The sequence below is a fragment of the Mercenaria mercenaria genome, chromosome 4, assembly GCF_021730395.1.
Source record: "Mercenaria mercenaria strain notata chromosome 4, MADL_Memer_1, whole genome shotgun sequence".
NCBI lineage: Eukaryota > Metazoa > Mollusca > Bivalvia > Venerida > Veneridae > Mercenaria > Mercenaria mercenaria.
Window position 1 is genome coordinate 6,165,692 of NC_069364.1, and position 25,980 is coordinate 6,191,671.

The following is a 25,980-nucleotide window of genomic DNA, read 5'->3' on the forward strand; positions in this document are numbered from 1 at the left end:
CCATCTTTACCTAAATCTACACACCATGGGTCATTACTGAAAGTTTGAGCCAGCTCCATCTAATAATGTATGAGACAGACAGACAAACAGGCAGACAGATAGACAGCTATGTCCCCCTCCACAATTTTGATGAAGAACATTCAAAAAAGTACTTTACTTACAGACAGTAACATATATTTTGATAAAATATGAAATAAATTTAATTTCATAAAAAATGTTCTAGTTTGAGTCGGAAATGGCTATTTCGTATGGGGTATGTCTTCCTGGATTTGAAATAAAATCACCAGGTAATTTATTCATTTGCTTGGATTTAATGTTATGTAATCCAGGAAAATCAGTATCCCACTATTTTAAATGATTTCCCAATATACAACTGTTTCACTGACTATTTTATAGATTACACTTCAAAAATCTATATTGTTTATGACAATCTGGTAATAAGCTGCTATCAAGATGGAGACAAGTTTGCTTAGGGACAATTTCTTGATGAAAAACACAGATACAAACAGTGAATCATCAAGATTTTTCACCTGTAGTTAGAAAATCTTTAGTTTAAATAAACCAGATTTTTAAGAAAATAGGCGCTTAAAAACCATTTGATTATGCTTAGGCAAAAATAATAAGAGGTAAGTATTACTAAGGTATATAATTTTCAGTCTCAAGTACAAGAGACCTTAGGCTCTGACCTAAAACCCAACAAAAGCTGTTTGTAAAACACGTATGGCCCCTACACAATGTTTAAGTTGTCCCATTTTCAGTCCTGTGATCACTATGACCTTGACCTTTGACCTACTAACCCCCAAAACAAAAGGGGTCATCAACAATTTTAATTTGAAATAAAGGAAGGTAATTTGACACAAAATCAGTCCATAGTTATCTACCCTGATTGTCTCAGTCCAACTAATAACAATAATGAAATTTCAAATAATTCCTGTAAGTACTTACTGATATAAATCCATTTTGATTACAATCAGGGGAGGTAATCAGATAATAAAATAACTCTGGAACCTACAACTGGATCTGATTTGTCATGGAATCCAAGATTTATTGTTGCTGAAGATATTTTGGAAGTTTGTATCAAATAAAACCATAAATGAAGTCTCTATATGGCTGCAAAAGCCAAAATAGCCGATTTTGGACCTTTAAGGGGCCTATCTCTTGAACCCAAGATGGAATCTGGCCAGTTCAAGAAAGGAAACAAGATCTTGTGGTGATACAAGTTGTGTGCAAGTTTGGTTAAAATCAAATCATAAATGAAGCTGCTATTGTACAGACAAGGTCAAAATAGCTAATTTTGGCCCTTTCAGGGGCCGTAACTCTGGACCCCATTATGGGATCTGGCTGGTTCAAGAAAGGAACCAAGATCTTATGGTGACACACGTTTTGTGCAAGTTTGATTAAACTCAAATCATAAATGAAGCTGCTATTGTGCAGACAAGGTCAAAATAGCTATTTTTGGCCCTTTCAGGGGCCATAACTCTGGAACCCATAATGGAATCTCGCCAGTTCAAGAAAGGAACCGGGATCTTATGGTGATACAAGTTGTGTGCAAGTTTGGTTAAAATAAAATCATAAATGAAGCTGCTATTGTGCAGACAAGGTCAAAATAGCTACTTCTGGCCCTTTCAGGGACCATAACTCTGAAACCCATAATGGGATCTGGCTAGTTCAAGAAAGGAACCAAGATCTTATGGTGACACAAGTTTTGTGCAAGTTTGGTTAAAATCAAATCATAAATGAAGCTGCTATTGTGCAGACAAGGTCAAAATAGCTATTTTTGGCCCTTTCAGGGGCCATAACTCTGGAACCCATAATGGGATCTGCACAGTTCAAGAAAGGAACCGAGATCTTATGGTGATACAAGTTGTGTGCAAGTTTGGTTAAAATAAAATCAATAATGAAACCACTATCGTGCAGACAAGAAATTGTTGACGCACGCACGCACGCACGCACGCACGGACGGACGGACTGACAACTGACGAAGGGTGATCACAAAAGCTCACCTTGTCACTATGTGACAGGTGAGCTAAAAAGTTTTGGGCTGATAGGTTCTCAAGTTATTTAGCAGAAACCATTTTCAATGTTTAGGTCCATGTGACTTTGACCTTTGCCCTATTGACCCTACAAACCATAAGGGTCATTAACTTCAGAAGCCCGATCATGCTTTCAAGTTTGTAGGTTTTAGCTCAAGCAGATTTTAAGTTTGTTGAGGGGAAACTGTTTTCAAAATTCAGGTCAGATAGACAGATAGATTAGATAGATTTATTTCGGTAAGGAGTGCACATACATGGACAATTAAAAACAACATGTATAGTAATTACAACATAATAACATAATGCATACATGAGATTAAAAATAGCCATGACAGGCACACCGTCACCAAGGATTACACAAAAAAAGAGAAAACTCTTATTTCCATTGTGGTCCTTTGTGTTGGTGGCATGACATAGAGAGGCATAACAGCGTTTACAGAATTATGTGACTAGATGGAAATTACACAGCTATATCAAATAAAGAATTTTGTGACTAGATGGAAATTGCACAATTATATCAAAAAGTAAAATGCGAGCTTATATTAAAATGTTCATACACCGAAGGCCATAAAAATAGTTATTAAAACACATTAAATAGTTATTAAAACACATTAAAGTAATTATGCAAAACTGTCTAGTAAATAATTCTTTACTAACGTTTTAAAAACAGGTAATTTCTCAGTCTGTGCTATACTAGCAGGCAACTTATTCCACAGGGAAATACCAGAAAAGAACAAGAGCTGTCGGAGGACAGCAACTCTCGGCTATTCAACAGCCTTGTCGACTGAATGAATACGAAAGTCGAAAAAGGGGCGTAATTTAAAAAAAGCAAAATAGGGTTATGGAACCTGCACAGTGCTTATCAGCTCATGACAGTGGACAAGTGTGTGAAGTTTCAATCCATTCCCATTAGTGGGTACTGAGATACCAGCTTACATGTAAGAATTTAACCCAAAACTCCTAAGTTTAAAAAGGGGCATAATTTTGTAAAATGCAAAGTTGAGTTATTGACCCTTTGCACCGCATGTCATATCATGAAAGTGAACAAGTGTGTGAAGTTTCAATCCTTTCCCAATAGTGGATACTGAGATACCAGCTTACATACAAAACCTTAACAAAAAAATTCTAAGCCGAAAAAGGGGCATAACTAGAAAATGCTTTTGTAAAAAAGCGCATGTCTCCCCAAAGCAAAGTCCTATAGGCAAGAAGTCAATAGGGGTCAGGAGCGAAAGTCAAAGAGACACTGATGGTTGGCTGCAATAGGGATCATCTACTCGGCATGTCCAGTCATCCCGCTAAATTTCAACACTCTTGGCCTAATGGTTCTCAAGTCACTGTTCAGGCTCCTGTGACCTTGACCTTTGATCAAGTGACCTCAAAATAAATAGGGGTCATCTACTCTGCATGTCCAATCATCCTATTAAGTTTCAACATTGTAGGTCAAGTGGTTCTCAAGTTATTTCCAAAAAATGATTTTACATGAACAGGCCACTGTGACCTTGACCTTTAATTGACTGACTCCGAAATCAATAGGGGTCATCTACTCTGCATGTTCAATCATCCTATGAAGTTTCAACATTCTGGGTCAAGTGGTTCTCAAGTTATTGATCGGAACTGGTTATCAATGTTCAGGCCCCTGTGACCTTGACCTTTAATGGAGTGACCCCAAAAACAATAGGGGTCATTTACTCTGTATGAACAATCATCCTATGAAGTTTCAATATTCTGGGTCGAGAGGTTCTCAAGTTATTGATTGGAAATGGCTTTCCATGTTCAGGCCCCTGTGGCCTTGACCTTTAACAGAGTGACCGCAAAATCGTTAGGGGTCATCTACTCTGCATGACCAATCATCCTATGAAGTTTCTTCATTCTGGGTCAAGTGGTTCTCAAGTTACTGACCGGAAATGGTTTTCAATGTTCAGGTCCCTGTGACCTTGACCTTTCACAGAGTGACCCCAAAATCGTTAGGGGTCATCTACTCTGCATTACCAATCATCCTAGGAAGTTTCAACATTCTGGGTCAAGTGGTTCTCAAGTTACTGACCGGAAATGGTTTTCAATGTTCAGGCCCCTGTGACCTTGACCTTTAATGGAGTGACCCTACAATCGATAGGGGTCATCTACTTTGCATGTACAATCATCCTATGAAGTTTCAACATTCTGGGTGAAGTGGTTCTCCAGTTATTGATCGGAAATGGTTTTCCATGTTCAGGTCCCTGTGACCTTGACCTTTGATGGAGTGACCCCAAAATCAATAGGGGTCATCGACTCTTCATGACCAATCATCCTATGAAATTTCAACATTCTGGGTGAAGTGGTTCTCTAGTTATTGATCGGAAATGGTTTTCAATGTTCAGGCCCCTGTGACCTTGACCTTTGATGGAGTGACCCCAAAATCAATAGGGTTCATCGACTCTTCATGACCAATCATCCTATGAAATTTCAACATTCTGGGTGAAGTGGTTCTCTAGTTATTGATCGGAAATGGTTTTCAATGTTCAGGCCCCTGTGACCTTGACCTTTGACGGAGTGGCCCCAAAATCAATAGGGGTCATCTACTCTTCATGACCAATCATCCTATGAAGTTTCAACATTCTGGGTGAAGTGGTTCTCTAGTTATTGATCGGAAATGGTTTTCAATGTTCAGGCCCATGTGACCTTGACCTTTGACGGGGTGACCCCAAAATCAATAGGGGTCATCTACTCTTCATGATCAATCATCCTATCAAGTTTCAACATTCTGGGTCAAGGAGTTCTCCAGTTATTGATCGGAAATGGTTTTCAATGTTCAGGCCCCTGTGACCTTGACCTTTGACAGAGTGACCCCAAAAACAATAGGGGTCGTCTACTCCAGCAGCCCTACAACCCTATAAAGTTTGAAGGTTCTAGGTCAAATGGTTCTCCAGTTATTGCTCGGAAATGAAGTGTGACGTACGGACGGACGGACGGACAGGGCAAAAACAATATGTCTCCTTGGGGAGACATAATTATGTAAAAAAGCAAAATAGAGTTATGGAACCTGTGCAATGTAAGTCAGTTTATCACAGTGAATAAGTGTGTGAAGTTTCAATCCATTCCCACAAGTGGTTACTGAGATACCAGCTTACATACAAAACCTTAACCAAAAATTTCTAAGTCAAAAAAGGGGCATAATTTTGTAAAAAAGCAAAATAGAGTTATGGAACCTGTGCAATGAAAGTCAGTTTATCACAGTGAATAAGTGTGTGAAGTTTCAATCCATTCCCACAAGTGGTTGCTGAGATGCCAGCTTACATACAAAAACTTAACCAAATTGGGACGCGGACACGGACGCGGACACATGGGCGAGTCCAATAGCTCTACTATTCTATGAATAGTTGAGCTAAAAAGGACTTTAACCCAAAACCTTTGGAACAGCAAAAGCACCTTTGTGACTTAACCTTGTCCTGTATGAATGAACAGTATCCTGTGGGATAAAATTGTCTCCCATGTAGTCCGGGGCTAACCCATTTTTTATCTTAAAAACATGACACAGGATAATCTAGTCTACATGTTTGTTGACTGGTAACCAGCTGAGAGATTTAAAGTGCTCTAGGCCAATGTGCGACCTAGCATCAAGGTCCAGAACAAACCTCATTAACTTATTCTGTGTGGTTTGGAGCTTGGATTTAAGTAATTGAGTCAGACTATGGTACCATATAGAACAGGCGCAATCAAAGTGACATTGGATTAGGGCCATGACAAGAAGTTTCTTGATGTGTTGAGTAAAATAACATTTCTTCCGATATCGATATTTTAACCTTGCGTTAGCCCTTTTTAATATGGAGCGAGCCATTGAATCGAAAGATAGGGTCTGATCAAGGGATGCACCAAGATATTTGACAGTAGAAGTTGGTTCAATAGTTGTACCATTACATGTAATATCAAGAGTTGGATTTGACCTTATTCTATGTTTAGATCCAAATAAGACTGACTCAGTTTTACCTAAATGAAGTGACAACTTATTATCTACCAACCATTGACTGACAAGATGCAGGTCATCTTTCAAAATTTTTCTACAGATGACTTACATTGACCTGAACCAAGTATACCAGAATCATCTGCATATAACAAAAGCTTGTTTTTAACCACAGCTTATGACCTTGACCTTTGATCTACCTATAAGCTCATTAATGCTGCCAAGGTTGAAGTTTCAGCGTCAAGTGGTTCTCAAATTATTGGGCCGAAACCATTTTCAAGGTTCAGGCCCTTTGGCCTTGACTTTTCACCTACTCACCCCCCAAAAAATAGGTGTCATCTACTTCATAAGCTCAGTTATGCTACCAAGGTTCTGGGACAAGCAGTTCTCAAGTTATTGGGTGAAAACCTTTCGCTCAACTGACAGGTAGGTGGACGGACCGACCAATAAACCAACGCGAATGACAGCTGCAAAGCAATATATCCCTGCTTCTTTGAAGCGTGGCATAAAAAGAAAAGCAGTAATCTAATTACAACATTTTTTACGGAGTTCTCCTGCAGCAGATCTTTTCTCTAGTTATAAGAATCTGTTTCAAGCCCCAAAAAGTCGCTGTAACCTTAATTTGTGACCTTATGACCTTAAGACCACCTTATATGCCAAGTCTTATGTCAATACCAAGAATGGCTATGAAGTTATGCTAATGATTCGACAGGCACACACACCATGATATAATACATCATTTTTTCCAAAATGTACATAAAACAAAATGGTATAAATACTGCCTTTCACGTTTCTTTTTAATCTTGAAAACTGTATTTTCCCTGATTTTTCCCTGATGCTGGGAAACCTTGTTTTACAACCTACTGAGATCTCTAAAACAAGTTAAGAAAGTATTACCAAGTAATACAATATCTCCTTCTAGTGAAGGGATAACAAACAAAAAAGAGCTGCCCAAAAGACAGCATGCTCAACTATTTGACAACTCAAAGGCCATTACTTGGAAAGACTTATATACTCGAACCATATTATTACAAATCAGTATATTTTGGCAATATTAACACCTTGTTTTCTTAGCAAGTTTCAGCTGGTTCCCCTCCTGCTTTATGAGTCCCAGGTAACTGTGCCTGTCATACAGCTGATCTAATTCAAGTCCAAGTTGGTTTCCCTTCTGCCTCACGAGTCCTAGGTTAGCTTGCCTAAGGTACAAAAGTGCATCTGAGTTTACTTCTCATCCCTGCTGGTTCCCTTCTTGTCTGGTACCAGGGAAGTATGCCTGCTGTTCAGCTGGTAATGCGTCTAAATTACTTATCGTTCCTGCTGGTTCCCCTCTTGTCTGGTGAATACCAGGAAAGTATGCCTGCTGTTCAGATGGTAAGTGTATCTAAGTTTACTTCTCATTCCAGCTGTTACCCTCCTATCTGATGAGTACCAGGAAAGTATGCATGCTGTTCAGATGGTAAGAGTATCTAAGTTTACTTCTCATCCCAGCTGCTTACCCTCCTGTCTGGTGAGTACCAGGAAAGTTTGCCTGCTGTTCAGATGGTACTAAGTGTATCTAAGTTTACTTCTCATTCCAGCTGGTTACCCTCCTGTCTGATGAATACCAGGAAAGTTTGCCTGCTGTTCAGCTGGTAAGTGTATCTAAGTTTACTTCGCATCCCTGCTGGTTCCCCTCCTGTCTGATGAATACCAGGAAAGTATGCATCCTGTTTAGATGGTAAGTGTATCTAAGTGTACTTCTCATTCCAGCTAGTCCCCTCCTGTCTGGTGAGAACCAGGAAAGTATGCCTGCTGTTCAGATGATAAGTGTATGTAAGTTTACTTCTCATCCCAGCTGGTTCCCCTCCTGTCTGATGAGTAACAGGAAAGTTTGCAGGCTGTTCAGCTGGTAAGTGTATCTAAGTTTACTTCTCATCCCTGCTGGTTCCCCTCCTGTCTGATGAGTACTAGGAAAGTTTGCCTGCTGTTCAGCTGGTAAGTGTATCTAAGTTTACTTCTCATCCCAGCTGGTTCCCCTCCTGTCTGATGAGTACCAGGAAAGTATGCCTGCTGTTCAGCTGGTAAGTGTATCTAAGTTTACTTCTCATCCCAGCTGGTTACCCTCCTGTCTGATGAGTACCAGGGAAGTATGCCTGCTGTTCAGATGGTAAGTGTATCTAAGTTTACTTCTCATTCCAGCTGGTTACCCTCCTGTCTGATGAATACCAGGAAAGTACCATGCTGTTCAGATGGTAAGTGTATCTAAGTTTACTTCTCATTCCAACTGGTTACCCTCCTGTCTGATGAGTACCAGGAAAGTACGCGTGCTGTTCAGATGGTAAGTGTATCCAAGTTTACTTCTCATTCCAGCTGGTTACCCTCCTGTCTGATGAATACCAGGAAAGTATGCCTGCTGTTCAGATGGTAAGTGTATCTAAGTTTACTTCTCATCCCTGCTGGTTACCCTCCTGTCTGATGAGTACCAGGAAAGTTTGCCTGCTGTTCAGCTGGTAAGTGTACCAAGGTTTACTTCTCATCCCTGCTGGTTACCCTCCTGTCTGATGAGTACCAAGGAAGTATGCCTGCTGTTCAGATGGTAAGTGTATCTAAGTTTTTTTTTTTTTTTTTTTTTTTTTTTTTTTTTTTTTTTTTTTTTTGAGGCCCCTTATAGGTAACCCCGTTTATTATCTCCGTAACCGGTATAATAGGGGTCGGAGAACCATCCACCTATTAACCTTACAATATTCAATACATTCAAATATTTAGATATATAATAAACGTTACTACATGCATACACAGTACCATACATAATACCATATTTACAAACAGTTGATGATATTCACTAATTGTATCTTTTCTGGCACATAAAAACAATTTTGTGATGAATGTATGATGCTTTTGATGTAAAAAAGGAAATAAATTATAAAAACAGTTGATGATATTTCTAATTTAAGATAATAAACGGACCTCAAGAAAGACAATGGAAGAAAAAAAAAACTGACAGAAATACAAGCGAAAAAAAAACTGGAAAAAAAGTGCTGCCCTTTTCCTACTATCACTGGATTTTAAATCTAACTTTTGTCAATAATGGATATTATAATTTCTTTCTCTTAATCAGGGTAATGGTTAGTAATCATATATCAAGTTTTTGTAACAAAATTGACCAGTTTTCCTCAAAGTTATGAAGATCGTTGTTTATCTTGGCGATATACTTCATTGTTATGAATTTTTGTTTTAAGTATAAAACAAACGATGGAGTATTTAGAAGTTGTATACAATTTTCTTTAAATTTTGATTTAAAGATGTAATACTTAAGCAATAAAGAAATAAAGCTTCCTTTAGAGTTATCGTTAACAAATGAGAAAAGAAATTGTTTTTCTTGTATATTCAAATCTATTTCACACTCACTTCTCATCCACTGTTTGATGCTTACTATAAAATTATAAATAATTGGACATGAAAAAAAAGATATGTTCTATTGTTTCCCGCTCGTTTTTGCAGTAAGAGCATAAATTATTATCTATTTTATGTATGAGATGTAAAATGAGTTTGTAGTAAGAATATGATGATTTATCTTAAATTGAAAATCTTTTAACTTTATTTCTTTTATTGTCTTTAAGTTTTTGCAATAATCTTTAAATTCGTCATCAGAAATCCCATTGATTGTACCCATTTGTTTGGTACCACGACACTCTTTGTATTTGTAATTGTATCGTAAAAAATACTACTACCTTTTTTATCTTTTATTACATTTTTTAAATACGGATTCAAAAACATGTTTGTCTTATATTTAATAACCTCATTTGCGTTTTGCCTTATTATATTTTTCCATTCAATTGGTATGTTTGAAAGAACACGGTGCAAATCTATAAAAGTTCCTCCTTACCGAGTAAATGGTTTTAAGATCTTCTAAGTTATAAAAATTCCCATTATTGTCGAGTAAATCTATAATATATATGATGTTTTTCCGGTACCAGTTTTCTGAATATTCTGTTTTTATTCTGAAACGGTGGTTATACCATAAAGGCGAGTATAAAATATCTTCTAAATCATTGATTTCGCAACATTCAACAAATCTACACCAACTATTGAGCACATCCCTCCAAAATGGATTATGTACTTCTCTTACTAGTACTTTTACATATTGCGAGCCAAAAGAGATAATTTTATCAAATGAAAACGTTAACAGAGATTTCCAAGTGTCACAGTTAAAAATAGCTAATCTTCTAATCCAACTAATTTTCAAACTTTGAATAAAAGATTTAATATTAATCATGTTCAGTCCCCCGAATTCTATATTCTTTGTGACAATTACTCTTTTTATTCTGTCAGGTCCGTTGTTCCATAAAAACTTATAGGCAATAGTTTCCAATTCCTTAATAAAATAATCATATGGGTCAGGTAGTGCAATAAATATATAGACAAACTTTGACAAAACAATAGATTTTAACACAGTTACTTTCCCAAAAAGGGTGAGCTTTCTTTTTGCCCAAATATCTAATATATTCCTGCATTTTTGTAATATTTCAAGAGCATTTAGATTCCAGATATCATATATATTGGCAGAAAACCGGACACCAAGTATCTTAATTGGTTCTTGACTCCAATCTAATGAGTAGTCTCTACATAACTGACGTTGGGAATTTCTAAGTGAACCTATCCAATAAGCTCTAGTTTTTTCTACATTTATTTTTAAACCTGACATTTTATAGGAGTTATCAAGTGTAACCAGACAATTTCTAAGAGATTCCTCGGTTCCGTTTAAAAATATCTGTGTATCGTCAGCATATTGACTAATTTTATATTGCTGATTTCGCAGGCTAATACCTACAATACTATTGTTACGTCTAATCATTAATCCCAGTACTTCAGAACATAAAATAAATATATAAGGTGAAATTGGGTCACCTTGTCTGCAGCCTCTTTCGAGAAGGAAAAAGTCGGATAAATGACCATTTTGCAGAATGCACGTTTCACTTCCGTTTTGGAATAGACGTATCCATTTTTTAAAAGAATTCCCGAAATTGAAGAAATCTAGGGTTTTGTGTATAAATGTCCACGAGATAGAATCAAAGGCTTGCTGGAAATCTATAGAAAGCAGTAAACCAGGCAAATTTTCTGAATTCGTTTCAAACATAATATCGTAGATAAGTCTAATATTTTCTCCAATAAATCTACCAGATATAAAACCTTTTTGATCTTGATGTATTAATTTATCCAAGAATAATTTTAAACGATTTGCTATTGCAGCTGAAGCTAACTTGTAAATAACATTTAAAAGAGAGATTGGTCTCCAATTTTTCATCAAAAATCTATTTTTATTTGGTTTTGGAAGACAAGTTATGACCCCTTGTTTCTGTGTTACTGATAAATTATTTGTTTGATAGGCAAAATTTAATGATCTCAGAACAAAAAATGCAACATTTTTCCAAAAGAACTTGAAAAACTCTACAGTAAATCCATCCAACCCGGGGCTTTTATCGTTTTTCATATTTTTTAAGGCACCACTTAATTCCTCAATTTCAAGCTGGCCTTCCAGTTTTGCAGAATCTAGAAAACATAATTTTCTGGGATTATCTCCAATAGTATTTATAATAGGTGTTTCATCTACATGTATATTATTTTTATACAGCTTTTCATAGTAACATTTTTGATATTTTAAAATGTCTTTGGTGTTGGTGTATTCAACATTATTTTCATCTATAAGTTTATTAATTGTTTTGCTTATGAAATTTCTATTTTCGAGATTGAAAAAATAGCTTGATGGCTTTTCTCCTAAATTTTCGTACCTGCATCTTGACCTAATCATTACACCCTCAATAACCTTCTGTCTTAATGTTTCTAGTTCGCTTTTCTTTTCTTGTAGTTCGTTAAATGTACTATCATTTCTATTCATAAAGTTAGCGTTAATGTTATTTTCTAAAATTTGAATATCATTTTCTAGATCTTTTTCCCGTTTTTTTTCTCTTTTCTTTTTTTCGGAGCAATATTTTATGGTTTCCCCTCGAAGAATAACTAAAAAGGTTTCTAGAAAAAGTTGATCATTAATATTTAACTGAATATGTTTGTTTTGAAAAGAATTTCCATTTATAGTGTCCCCATCATTTTCGTTATCTTCCGTTCTATGTTGTTCGATAAGATTTTCTAATGTAGTTTTAACCAACTTAATATATGTTTCGTCTTTTAGAAGGGAATTATTGAACTTCCAGTAACCCTTTCCTCTTAAGTTATCATTAAACTTAAGTTTTAAAGTAATACCGTTATGATCTGATCTATAACCAGGAATAATATTTGAGTCTATTACTAAGTTCATTACACTTTCGCTTATTAAGAAGAAATCGAGTCTCGATTGTTTCTTTGTTGGATTCTGCCTTCTCCATGTATATTTTCTTTTATTTTCGTTTAGTATTCGCCAAACGTCGATAAAACCCTCATTTTCAATTAGATTCATGACACTTTTTCTAGCTCTTTGATTATTAATTGTGTTGTAATTTTCATAATCTAAATCGGGATTAATTACCAGATTCCAATCTCCACATATTATGTTAAAATCGTTTCCAATGTTTAATATTTTTTGCTTAATATTTTCATAAAATTCTGGTTTATCCTCATTTGGACCGTATATATTTACTGGTTACCCTCCTGTCTGATGAGTACCAGGAAAGTACGCGTGCTGTTCAGATGGTAAGTGTATCCAAGTTTACTTCTCATTCCAGCTGGTTACCCTCCTGTCTGATGAATACCAGGAAAGTATGCCTGCTGTTCAGATGGTAAGTGTATCTAAGTTTACTTCTCATCCCTGCTGGTTACCCTCCTGTCTGATGAGTACCAGGAAAGTTTGCCTGCTGTTCAGCTGGTAAGTGTACCAAGGTTTACTTCTCATCCCTGCTGGTTACCCTCCTGTCTGATGAGTACCAAGGAAGTATGCCTGCTGTTCAGATGGTAAGTGTATCTAAGTTTACTTCTCATTCCAGCTGGTTACCCTCCTGTCTGATGAATACCAGGAAAGTATGCATGCTGTTCAGATGGTAAGTGTATCTAAGTTTACTTCTCATCCCAGCTGGTTACCCTCCTGTCTGATGAATACCAGGAAAGTATGCGTGCTGTTCAGATGGTAAGTCTATCTAAGTTTACTTCTCATTCCAGCTGGTTACCATCCTGTCTGATGAGTACCAGGAAAGTATGCGTGCTGTTCAGATGGTAAGTGTATGTAAGTTTATGTCTAATCCCTGGCGGTTCCCCTCCTGTCGGCCACAGTGTCTGCCTTCTGTACTGTCTGATTCACCATATCCGTACAAGGGCTTTAGCACATTTCTTTTTCACTTTACAACAGCCAGATACAAGTTAAAACATTTTTCTACAGGTCTCACAGGGTAGTAGTAGGAACATTTTGAATTTTGAAGAGATCTTGAATAATTTTAATTTTATGGGAAAATGTAATTTTCATAGCAAATTCCCTATATTAATTGTTTGACCATTAAAATGTCCAAAAAGGAGCTGTCAAGTAGACTGCATGCTAGACAAGCAGCTTCTGAGCTGAACAAGGGCTATAACTTGGCAAGACTTATATGAGTTACTTTATTATAATTTGATACAAATTCAAATTTTACTAAGGCAATGATCGCAGCTTGCAGTCAAAACTTTAACTTGAAGTCAAATAAGAGCCACAATTTAAATTAAATTCAACCACAAGTTCTCTAACTAGATTATGTAAGTATGATGAGAAAGATGTCTTACTGTATGAAATTGCAATCCAATAAATTTAATTGTTACTTCTACATGGCTTGTCAGTTGCATGCAAAATTTAAACTGAAAATTTGAAAACACAATTTGTATAAAATTCAACCAGGAGTTATTTTACTTGGTTATTTCAGAAGGTCTTATGACTGGGAAGTCTTGTATGAAGTTTCATTTCAATACATATAGCTGTTATTGAGACACAGTTTGATAGTTGCATACAAAACTTTAACCAATTTTTTCTAAGTTGAAAAATGGTCATAATTTGCATTAAATTTAACTAAAAGTTATCTCACTTGGCTATTTCTGTAGTTTAATCAATGTGAAGCATTGTGTAAAGTTTCAATCCAAAACATATAGTCCTTACTGAGATACAACTTGATAGTTGCACGCAAAACTTTAACTTAAGTTGAAAAATCGCCATAATTTGCATTTATTTCAACCCAGTTATCTCACTTGATTACCTCAATAGGTCTGATGATGAGGAAGCCTTGTTTCTAGTTTCATGTTATTTTATTACAATGTTTATTGCTATATGATCTTTCACACAGAACTGTAACCAGTGTGTGACCCTGACACTGTCAACAATGCAATTGCCCTGGTAGTAGTTATGCTAACAAGAGCTGTCCATAAGACAGCCAATGCTGGACTATTCCAATTGTTGTCCCAGAAGCAGGAACATTACCCTAAATGTTAAAATATCTATAGATTTTCAATACAGTATCTGCATTAGTTTTGGAGATTGTAACTTGCATGCAAAACTTTAATCAGGAACTTTTAATTTCAATAGGGGACATAATTTTGCAAAATACATGTCAGAGTTAAGGGACTTGATGCTATGACCTAGTTTGATAAACCCGAAGAAAGGTGTGAAGTTTCAATTCAATATTTACATTAGTTTTTTGAGACAGTAACTTGTATGCAAAACCAGGATTTTCAAGTCCAAAAGGGGGCATAATTTGGCCAAAATATATGTCAGATTTATGGGACTGGATGCTATCACCTAGTTTTAAACCCCCGAAGACACATGTAAAGTTTCAAATCAATATCGCATTAGTATTGGAGATAGTAACTTGCATGCAAAATTTTTACCAGGATTTTCTAAGTCCAAAAAGGGGGCATAAAATGCACAAAATACATGTCTGAGTTAAAGGACTTGATCCTGTGTGGTTGGTAATTGACCTAGAAATATCTGCCTTTTACGTACTTGCATGCAAAACTTTAACCAATGCAAGGGTTAGTAGAATAGCTTGGACTAATCTTTGAATAGTCGAGCTAAAAATGATCTGTTCTGCAATTTTATGCAATATTTACATAACTCATGTTTTTTTTTTCTTTTTACTGACTAAGATATTCTAAAAGTTCCTTATACAGCATATGACAAATGGGGTCAAGATTTAAATTTTTTTTCAAACTTAAGTTCCTGTTATTGCTAAAAGCGTTTCTTTAAAATAAAGTACCAGTACAATAGTAGTGATATCAACTCTGTACACAGAAATCAAGGAAAACCTGTTATGTAGATGTGAATCAAACTGTAAGTCAGGCACAAGCCTAATTTATCCCACACTTCAGTTTGACTCATTTCATAGATAATTTCATTGTCAAATCATTACAAATATTATATCATCTATACTTTTATGATGTCTCTATGAAAGACCATGATACCATTTGGATTATACAACCACTGATTAAGTTAAGGTAATTTATAACATACTTTGGTGAGTCGAGTTCTTCTGTCTCTTCATTACTTGGGACTGTGCTGACAAACTCCTGCAGAGATGGTCTCAACTGTTTTGCCTCGCCGTTCTGTGATCGTCTTTTCTTAATTGACTTGGGCAGTGTAGAGAAATCTGTGGTGTGCTTGTTCATCATGTTTGGTCGTTTCATCTGTCCATATGGACTGATGTGCCGGGGTCGCTTCTTTAATAGGAGAATAACTTCCTTTGGGTTCTCTTTCAACAAACTGACAAGCTTTTTTAAAGACCATCCAGCCTAAAATATAAACACCAAGTTTATCATACAGCACTTTTCAAATCTTTCAACGAAAGAGTTTTGGTTTAAGTAAACCTTCAAAATTAGAAGGAAAAAAATGTATTTTTTGTATCAATTTCCTCCCCCCCCCCCACCGACTTTGAACAAAATAGCTTATGTAGGTCAATCAAATGAACTACTGTTAAGTAAAGAGTCTAGGATTTGATGACTGACCTTAATTAAGACCTTGGTTAGTCCTGGAAAGCTTACCATTGTTGATCAGTATGATATCAGCTAATGGTCCAGGATAAACTTGCCATTTGATAGTTAACTTGTACAACTCTGACTAATGGTTCTTGGAAAACTTACCACAGAGATAAACTTATCATAATTTAATGGTTAACTCGTATAACCTTGGTTAATGGTATGGGATAAGCTAACCATGACATGATATTTACTTGTATGACTTTGGCTAATGGTCTAGAAAAGGTTACCACAATATGATGGTTGACTTGTGTGACCTTGGATAATAGTCCAGGATAAGGTTATCCTAATTTGATGGTTGACATCTTGTGTGGCCTTGGCTAATGGTCCAATGTCATCATAATTTGATGGTTGACTTGTATGACCTTGAATAATGGTCCAGGATAAATTTACCATAATTTGATGGTTGACTTAATATATGGCCTTGGCTCATGGTTGTGGATTAACTTACCACAATCTGATGATTGACTTGTGTGGCCTTGGCTAGTGGTCCAGGATAAGGTTATCATAATTTGATGTTTGACTTGTATGACCTTGGATAATGGTCCAGGATAAGGCTATCATAATTTGATGGTTGACTTGTATGACCTTGGATAATGGTCCAGGATAAGGCTATCATAATTTGATGGTTGACGTGTTGTGTGGCCTTGGCTAGTAGTCCAGGATAAGGTTATATAAGGTTATCATAATTTGATGTTTGACTTGTAAGGCCTTGATAATGGTCCAGGATATGGTCATCATAATTTGATGGTTGACTTGTACGTCTTTGTATAATGGTCCAGGATAAGGTTATCATAATTTGATGGTTGAGGTGTTGTGTGGCCTTGGCTAGTGGTCCAAGATAAGGTCATCATAATTTGATGGTTGACTTGTATGACCTTGGACAATGGTCGGGTATAAAACTTACCATAATTTGATGTTTGACTTAATATGTGGCCTTGGCTAATTGTCGTGGATAAACTTACCAAGATTTGATGGTTAACTTATGTGGCCTTGGTTAATGGCTGTGGATAAACTTACCAATATTTGATTATTGACCTTTGTGGCCTTGGCTAATGGTCAGGAAAAAACTTACCACAATCTGATGGTTGACCTGTATGACCTCATCACCCTTTTCTATCTTCCCACATAGATCTGCTGGGGACTGAAATAAACACATGGGTTTTGGAAATTACTCAATGGAAATGCAAATATGAATGCTTCTTTGTGCTGAATACAATGTATTTCATGTTGTTGTTTTTTTGCACAGGAAAATTAAATAAACATTGAAACTTGACGCTCTTTAACTTCATTATACACATGTTCACCACAGCACGGTTTCCCCTCATTGAATAAAACTCACAAAGTATCCCATGTATGACAGTGGTGTTGTTTTCTTTTTAGAATAAATTTTCAATGGCAAGATTGAGTTAATGCATAAGTACAATTACTGGATTTTTTGTGTGTTTTACATGTGGAATTATGCATAAATTCCTTATGGTCACAACCTTTGGGGACTTAAGGGTACCTTTCATTTTTTTTTGTGATTAGAATTTATCACTGAAACAAGAAATGTCATGACTTACCATATCTTTTATTCCACTTATCACATGGACACCATAGTATGAGGACTGTATATGCATTCCCTGCAGTAGAACAAACAAAGCTAAAGAATGTCTTTAAATGATTCTTTAGTTGAGGTACTTACCCATAACATTTATATGTGTATATGGTAGGGATAGCAACAAAAAGCATTTTTAGTATTCAAAAATTCAGTCAGCGTATCAAACGAAGATTCAGTCATCAGATCAACAACAAAACTCAAAATTAATTTATTTTCTCACAGATAATATCATAGATTCTAATTCCATTTTCACTCAAAGTAGCTGAGATTGACAAGCTGAATAAAACAAGAGCTGTCAGAGAACAGCAACGCTCGACTATTCAACAGCCTTGTCAATTGAATTAATACGAAAGTCGAAAAAGGGGCATAATTTTGTAAAAATGGGAAAAAGGGTTATGGAACCTTCACAGTGCTTATCAGCTCATAAAGTGAACAAGTGCGTGAAGTTTAAATCCTTTCCCATAGGTGGATACTGAAATACCAGCTTACATACAAAAACTTAACCAAAAACTGCTAAGTCGAAAAAGGGGCATAATTTTGAAAAAAATGCAAAGTAGAATTATGGGACCTACACAGTGCATGTCAGATCATGACAGTGAACAAGTGTGTGAAGTTTCAATCCATTCCCATTAGTGGGTACTGAGATACCAGCTTACATACAAAACCTTAACCAACAATTTCTAAGTCGAAAAAGGGGCATAATTTAGTAAAAAAAGCAAAATAGAGTTATGGAACCTGTGAAATGTAGGTCAGTTTATCACAGTGAATAAGTGTGTGAAGTTTCAATCCATTCCCACAAGTGGTTACTGAGATACCAGCTTACATACAAAACCTTAACCAACTATTTCCAAGTCGAAAAGGGGCATAATTTTGTAAAAAAGCAAAATAGAGTTATGGAACCTGTGCAATGTAGGTCAGTTTATCACAGTGAATAAGTGTGTGAAGTTTCAATCCATTCCCACAAGTGGTTACTGAGATACCACCTTACATACAAAACCTTAACCAAGAATTTCTAAGTAGAAAAAGGGGCATAATTTTGTAAAAAAGCAAAACAGTGTTATGGAACCTTTGCAATGTACGTCAGTTTATCACAGTGAATAAGTGTGTGAAGTTTCAATCCATTCCCACAAGTGGTTACTGAGATATCAGCTTACATACAAAACCTTAACCAAATTGGGACGCGGCTGCGGATGCCGACGCATGGGTGAGTCCAATAGCTCTACTATTCTTTGAATAGTTGAGCTAATGAATCATCATTTTCATCATTTGTTGAACTTACGTAAGTTTTAGAAAGCGAACATTGATCATATCTGTAAACTTTCCTTATTGTTTTGCAAGTCAGTTTGTTTTAAATTGGATTAACAACAGGCCCAACGTTTCACCACTATACTGATATATAATATTCAGTATGCTAATATAATGAATTTAATGACAGTTCTAAAACCAACAGAAGTCCCCTTTAAAAACTAATGTTAAAAGATATATACATTATTTTATTAGCAACAATTTTGATATTTCATTAAACATTTCTGATAGTTTCATGGTTTTCTTCCTAATAGTGGAACAATATTCAAATATTTGAGGTTATGAACAAATAGTTGAATGTTAAATATTCGTTAAAATTCCAAGTATACTGACTATCACATTGATACAAACTTAGTCAGCAAAAAGTGTGCCAATTTTTTATACAACAGGTCCTTGATTAAGTTTTGTTTCTAAATATTTAAACTTTATTTGTTTTTATTGGTTAAGTAAGTGATGACTCTTGAGAATTAAAATAAAATACATGTATATCTTGTTTCAACAGAGAGTAAAATACTTATATACATTTCAGTCAGACTATTTTGGGAAACAAAAATATTCTCACCAATTCTTCCCCTTGTTTTTTCCTAATGGTTGCCTGCTCCAGTGAGGCTGGTTGCAGATACAGGGGATCTAGAGGACTTTCTGGGGAACCAATCACTATCTTCTCACAGATGTCTGATAAAGTCTTTGTCTGTAATGAAAGTAAACCAACCAATTACCAACAAGTTTTTACACCCACTCATTCACTAATGGAGTAAACGTATTCCATATCCTTGTAAATACCGGTAAAGTCTTTGACAGAAAATGTATTATAAAGAAAACAAAGAAATGAAGGGAATTTCAACAAGAGCTGTCGGAGGACAGCAACGCTCCACTATTCAACAGTCTTGTCAATTGAAAGAATATTAAGTCGAAAAAGGGGCATAATTTTGTAAAAATTGCAAAACAAGGTTATGGAACCTACATGTATACAATGCATACCAGCTCATGACAACAGACAATTGTGTGAAGTTTCAATCCATTCCCATCCGTTGGTACTGAGATAAGAGCATACATACAAAAACTTAACCAAAAACTGCTAAGTCAAACAAGAGGGCCATGATGGCCTTATATCGCTCACCTGTTATCATTGCACTTAAGGACAAGTCTTCAAGGTCAAAAGATCATAATAGAAATCAATCAAAAGAATTATGAGAAAATATAGTTGAAATTTTCTTTAAGTAACTTTAAAAACAAGATTTGAAAACTTTTTGTAGAGGTCCACTAGGCAATGCTACATGTCAAATATCTAAGCTCTTCTGGTTTATTTTTAGAAAATTTTGAAGATTTTTCTATGTACAATCAAGTAACCCCATGGGGCAGGGTCAATTTGACCCCAGGGGTCATGATTTGAATAAACATTGTAAAAGTCTAATAGGCAATGCTACATGTCAAATATCTAAGATCTAGGCCTTCTGGTTTATTTTTAGAATTTTTTTTAAAGATTTTCCTATTTAAAAATCAAGTGACCCCTAGGGCAGAGTCAATTTTGACCCCGGAGGACAAGGTTTGAAAAAATTTTGTAGAGGTCCACTAGGCAATGCTACATGTCAAATATCTAGTCTCTAGGCCTTCTAGTTTATTTTTAGAAAATTTTTGAAGATTTTCCTATGTAAAATCAAGTGACCCCTGGGGCGGGGTCAATTTTGACCCAGGGGGTCATGATATGAAAATTTTTTGTAGAGGTCCACTACGTAATGCTACATGTGAAATATCTAAGCTCTAGGCCTTCTGGTTTATTTTTAGAAAACTTTTGAAGATTTTCCTATGTAAAGTCAAGTGACCCTAGGGTGGAGTCAATTTTGACCTCCGGGTCATAATTTGAACAACTTTAGTAGAGGTCCACTAGGCAATGCTACATGTAAAATATCTAAGCTGTAGGGCTTCTAGTTTTTGAAAAGAAGATTTTTTAAATATTTTCCTATGTAAAATCAAGTGACCCCTAGGGCGGGGTCAATTTTGAACCCGGGGCCATGATTTGATCAAATTTTGTAGAGGTCCACTAGGCAATGCTACATGTGAAATATCTAAGCTCTAGGCCTTCTGGATTATTTTCCCCTGGGGCGGGGTCAATTTTGACCCCGGGGTCATGATTTGAACAATTTTAGTAGAGGTCCACTTGGCAATGCTACATGTCAAATATCTAAGCTCTAAGGCTTCTGGTTTTTGAGAAGAAGATTTTTTAAGATTTTCTTATGTAAAATCAAGTGACCCCTGGGGCGGGGTCAATTTTGACCCCGGGGTCATGATTTGAACAAATTTGGTAGAGGTCCACTAAGCTTCACACCAAATATCTAAGCTCTAGGGCTTCTGATTTTTGAGAAGAAGATTTTTAAAGTTTTTCCTTTCGGTTGCCATGGCAACCAGTGTTCTGCATAGAATTCAATTCTTTGAACAATTTTGAAAGGGGGCCATCCAAGGAACATCCCTGTGAAGTTTCATCAAAATTGGCCTGTTGGTTTAGGAGGAGATGTTGTTTAAAGGAAAGTGTGGACGGACGGACGGACGCCGGACGGTGAGCGATCACAATACCTCACCCTGAGCACTTTGTGCTCAGGTGAGCTAAAAAGGGGCATAATTTTGTAAAAATGTAAAGTAGAGTTATGGAACCTGTGTACTGCATGTCAGATCATGACAGTGAACAAGTGTGTGAAGTTTCAATCCAATCCCATTAGTGGGTACTGAGATACCAGCTTACATATAAAACCTTAACCTTAAGTCGAAAAAGGGGCATAATTTTGTTTAAAAACAAAACAAAATAGAGTTATGGAACCTGTGCCATGTAAGTCGGTTTATCACAGTAAATAAGTGTGTGAAGTTTCAATCCATTCCCACAGGTGGTTACTGAGATACCAGCTTACATACAAAAACTTAACCAAATCCGGACATGGACGCATAGGTGAGTCCAATAGCTCTACCTATTCTTTGAATAGTCGAGCTAAAAATAACAATAATATGCTTATACTCTGTGAAGGGTAGACTTTACACTGCAAAATCATTTCAGATTTTTTATCCTTTAGCAAAGTTTAGGGACATGGAATTATACATTACACAAATAACACAAAAAAAACTTAAAGTTTGACACTTAAAGCCTGACATTGAATTACACATTACAAAAACAATGCCTTAACTGACTCCTTCAATGTGATCATGTGTATGAAGTTTAAATAGAATGCCTTCAAAAGTATGAAAGAAGTTTGCACAATGAACAAATAATGCCAGTGTTCATATTTTGTCTAGGTCCAAGGGGTATAACTCAGCAATATTTTAAAAACTGACATAATATACAGTACAGTCCATAGTGATCATGTGTATGAAGTTCCACTGGAGTACCTTTTATGCCACAAGTATTTTGCAATAGACCGACCTCACGATAAACCTTAAAATGACTACTAAATTTTGCTTGCAGTGGTAAATAAAATCATTTTGTTTGTACTATAAGACAAGTTCTTATTTTAGTCATTATATACAATCATGAATCATCCTATACAATATATTTACAAAATTTTACACTAATGTAATAGTTAAATATAAACAAGACTATTTACTGTTGTAGTAAGGTTGAATTCTATGTCAGGTATAGTAGCCTCCCTTTGACACATGTTGATGAGATCCAGTCCCTGTTTAACAATAGTATTTCTCACTAAACATAAATCGTGGAAACCACTAAATGGTGCCCTGAAAACATCAATTTGTTAGTATACTATTACAAAAGTATTCAACCATATTCAATATTTCATCTATTAAAGATTTAATTAGTTCAGGTCATTCAAAACACAGTTCAGCTAACTATTCTTCTTTACATTTCCTGTAACTTAATGTGGGGAGCAGGTAAATACTGTATAAGATGTTGGCTGGTCAACAAAGGGATAATAATAACTGTTATGTGTTTACACATCGGATAGAAATATCCATCCCAAGGGCACCTGCGCATTGGGCGCTAAACGAGGCCTGACTGGCCAATGGACAGAACACTATAGTTATACCTCACCGTTCATCAACACCCTGTCCAAAAAATGATCTAAGAGGCCTGCCTATGTATGAGTTGTAAAATACCTGCCTATGTATGAGTTGTAAAAGACCTATGTATGAGTTGTAAAATACCTGCCTATGTAAGAGTTTTAAGACAGGTGTATTCGTAACCCTTGCAGTGCAGGTATTAAAACAATGTTAGTGCTTGGTTTTCCATTACAGGCTGTCTCTCAGGTTGGGAAAACCCTGGCAAGTAAGATTCTTATAATTAACCAAAATGAGTCTGAACTGTGTTTCTACATATGAGTCACTGATTATTAGTGAACATTGGCTTTTCCAAAGCTGTTGACTTGATAGAGTAATTCAAACAAGATTCCAAATTTTTCACAATCAATATAAAATGAATTTAATAGTACAGACTAACTCTTTACATTACAAAGTACCACACTAGAATGTAATACATTCTATGCAAGTTTTGAGTAGTAACGAGAAAGTTTTTTTAAAAAGATTAATGATTTATACCTGTTTACAGACTTTTAAGTGTACTTACTTATCCATCCATGCTACCAAACTTTTCAAAGTAGCCACCAGATCAGCAACAGATGACAAGATTCCGACTGACAAACGTCTATGACTGTCGCCAGAATGAGTTGTGTTTGCCCGATTGCGGTCATTCTCTCCGGTACGAGCCCTTACATCACCATTCAAGCTGCGAGCTTTACACCCTAACTGCAGAGCCAGCGACTGAAGATTCTCAGTTTCATATCCATATCTCTGTAACAAGAAGAAAATGTTAAACAAATAGCATAATAGTATAAGATACAACTGTCATTCATACAAAACTGCACAATTCAAATCTCAAGTTATGCTTTGTGATAAAAACATCCTAGTGCTAAAATGCCAGCCAAATAAGCATCTCAGGGACAGATGTGTCTTAGTTAAGTGTAAACCCTGCAAATAAGTCCACAAAATTAAACCAAAGCAATTATTTTTATTTATTTTATTTTGTTGGGTTTAACGTCGCACCGACACAATTTAGGTCATATGGCGACTTTCCAGCTTTAATGGTGGAGGAAGACCCCAGGTGCCCCTCCGTGCACAATTTCATCACGAGCGGGCACCTGGGTAGAACCACCGACCTTCCGCCAGCCAGCTGGATGGCTTCCTCACGTGAAGAATTCTACGCCCCAAATGAGGTTTCGAACCCACATCGATGAGGGGCAAATGGTTTGAAGTCAACGACTCTAACCACTCGGCCACGGAGGCCCCAAAGCAATTATTTATTGATGCCAGTAAAATGTTTCTGAGAAATATTTGAAAGCAGATTTTACTTTTCATATACTACAAAGTGGATAACTTCTTAAAGAAATTTAGCTCAAAACAACTTACAAGGTTTCTTAGTAAATCTATGGCTTCAAGAATGAGTTCTTGGTGGCCAAACTTGACAACATTGAGTTTCTCCAAGTCAGCATGAGTCATCAACATCAACTTTTTGCCATCAACACCACTATTGAGGAAATAGTGCATATATGGAATCATTGCATCATCCATATCTAGACCTGAAAATACAATATGAAAATACCAGGGTATATATTTTTTAAAGAGAAAAACCTCGACATATATGTGATTATAATATGACATTCCCACATTTAAGGTGCAGAAAATAATAAAGGTATGTGGTTGCAATTCCTTTAAGTTAGTTCTGGTTAGTACATAAATTAACTGACACTATTTTCATTTTCTAACACTGCCTTCTTATATTTGTCTAAAATCAACTGTTGACATAATCTACAGTTCATAGCATGTTTTTAATATTTTTTATATTAAAGACTATAATTGAGTTACAAATATGAGCCTTTTCAACAAAGTTAATAAACAATATGTAGAAAGTTAAAATTTATAAAAAGTCACAAAAGTAATGATTGTATGCATGTCTGTGAATGTTTTGGTACAATTCTGTGTTTCTCTCATACAGCGGTTAAATATCAGTAATGACAAGATACAGCTGGCACAAGGCCGCTACCATCTTGTAAAAAATACAGAAGATTAACTGATTGGATGGAAAGTTGAGGCCATTCAGCATCTGAGTGACCCATCCTGCCGGACAGGTGTAATCTTGTTATGAACCTGGGGGCATGGTGTTGTACTTTCTCCAGCTTATTGGTGTCCATTTGTAGATAGGGGTCCCAAATAATGCAGCTGAAGTTGAGTGTGGGTCTTACTAGTGCAATGTAAGCAGATCCTTTGCAAATGTTTGGGCAGTGCTTTAAGTGTTTCTTTTGCGGAATCCAAGGCTGGAGTTAGGCTACTGATATGAGGACGCCACTTGAGGTCTTAAGGTGACCCCAAGGTTGGGGACTTTCTTAAGGATCTGCTTGTCAAGCTGGTAAAAAATTCAAGGGTTTGACAGTAACAGAAGATAGATAGATAATTGACACCAGACAGTCTCATCTTTTGAAGAAGTTCCATCGTCCTTCAAAGGGCAAGTGTGTCAAAAGTCTGGGCCATGTAAAGTATTACCATGTCAATCTTGCAGCCTGCATCAGACCTCTTCAGGAGGTCCTGCATTGTTGTGAGTAGCTGGAACTCGCAAGAATTACTTGATCTTACATCTTACATCTGTTGTTAGGATCGCAAGACATCAGTCTTCTATAACCCCCTCATGGATTTGAACCCAGTTCTGTTCCGGATAGGTGGTATACTTGGCATTTCCCATGTAGGTATCGAGTCTGTTCTTGAAACTGTTGATCGATGGTGCACTAACAATAATGTTTGGGAGTCCATTCCATTCAGAAATAACCCGCATTGAGAAGTGTTTCCTAATTTCCTGTTTACAGGATTTGGTTTTCAATTTAAATTCAGGACCTCTGGTATTAAGAGTGTTCATTTAAGGTAGTTCTGCACGTTTGGATCGAAATTTTTTCTCCAATGTAGAATTTGATTTAACTCTGATTTTTCAAAATTTCATAATATACCTAAAATATTCAGCAAATAAAAAAGATAGGGTCGTGTGCTTGATTTTTTGCTAGACTGATTTGAAAAATTTGGACCTCACGCAATATTTCATAATGGGAGTCAATGGGAAAATAATTACTTTCATAACATTTTCGCGAATAGAAATATTTCTACAATGTAGATTT

The 25,980-nt window shown here is 36.1% G+C and overlaps 1 protein-coding gene across 3 annotated transcripts in view; it reads right to left on the bottom strand.

The window, feature by feature from the left end:
* LOC123552635 (CNK3/IPCEF1 fusion protein-like) overlaps positions 1-25,980 on the bottom strand; it is an 85,125-nt gene that overhangs the window by 56,437 nt on the left and 2,708 nt on the right. For all 3 annotated transcript variants that reach the window (XR_008370469.1, XM_053540280.1, XM_053540279.1), the window contains exons 2-8: positions 24,230-24,399; positions 23,391-23,614; positions 22,417-22,546; positions 19,392-19,520; positions 17,487-17,546; positions 16,997-17,065; positions 15,401-15,678 (exon numbers count right to left, since the gene is read on the bottom strand). Coding sequence is in view for 2 of the 3 variants with exons in the window: in XM_053540280.1 (XP_053396255.1) it covers positions 15,401-15,678; positions 16,997-17,065; positions 17,487-17,546; positions 19,392-19,520; positions 22,417-22,546; positions 23,391-23,614; positions 24,230-24,399 (1,060 nt within the window). In the remaining variant the exon portion in view is untranslated. The remainder of the gene's footprint in view (positions 1-15,400; positions 15,679-16,996; positions 17,066-17,486; positions 17,547-19,391; positions 19,521-22,416; positions 22,547-23,390; positions 23,615-24,229; positions 24,400-25,980) is intronic.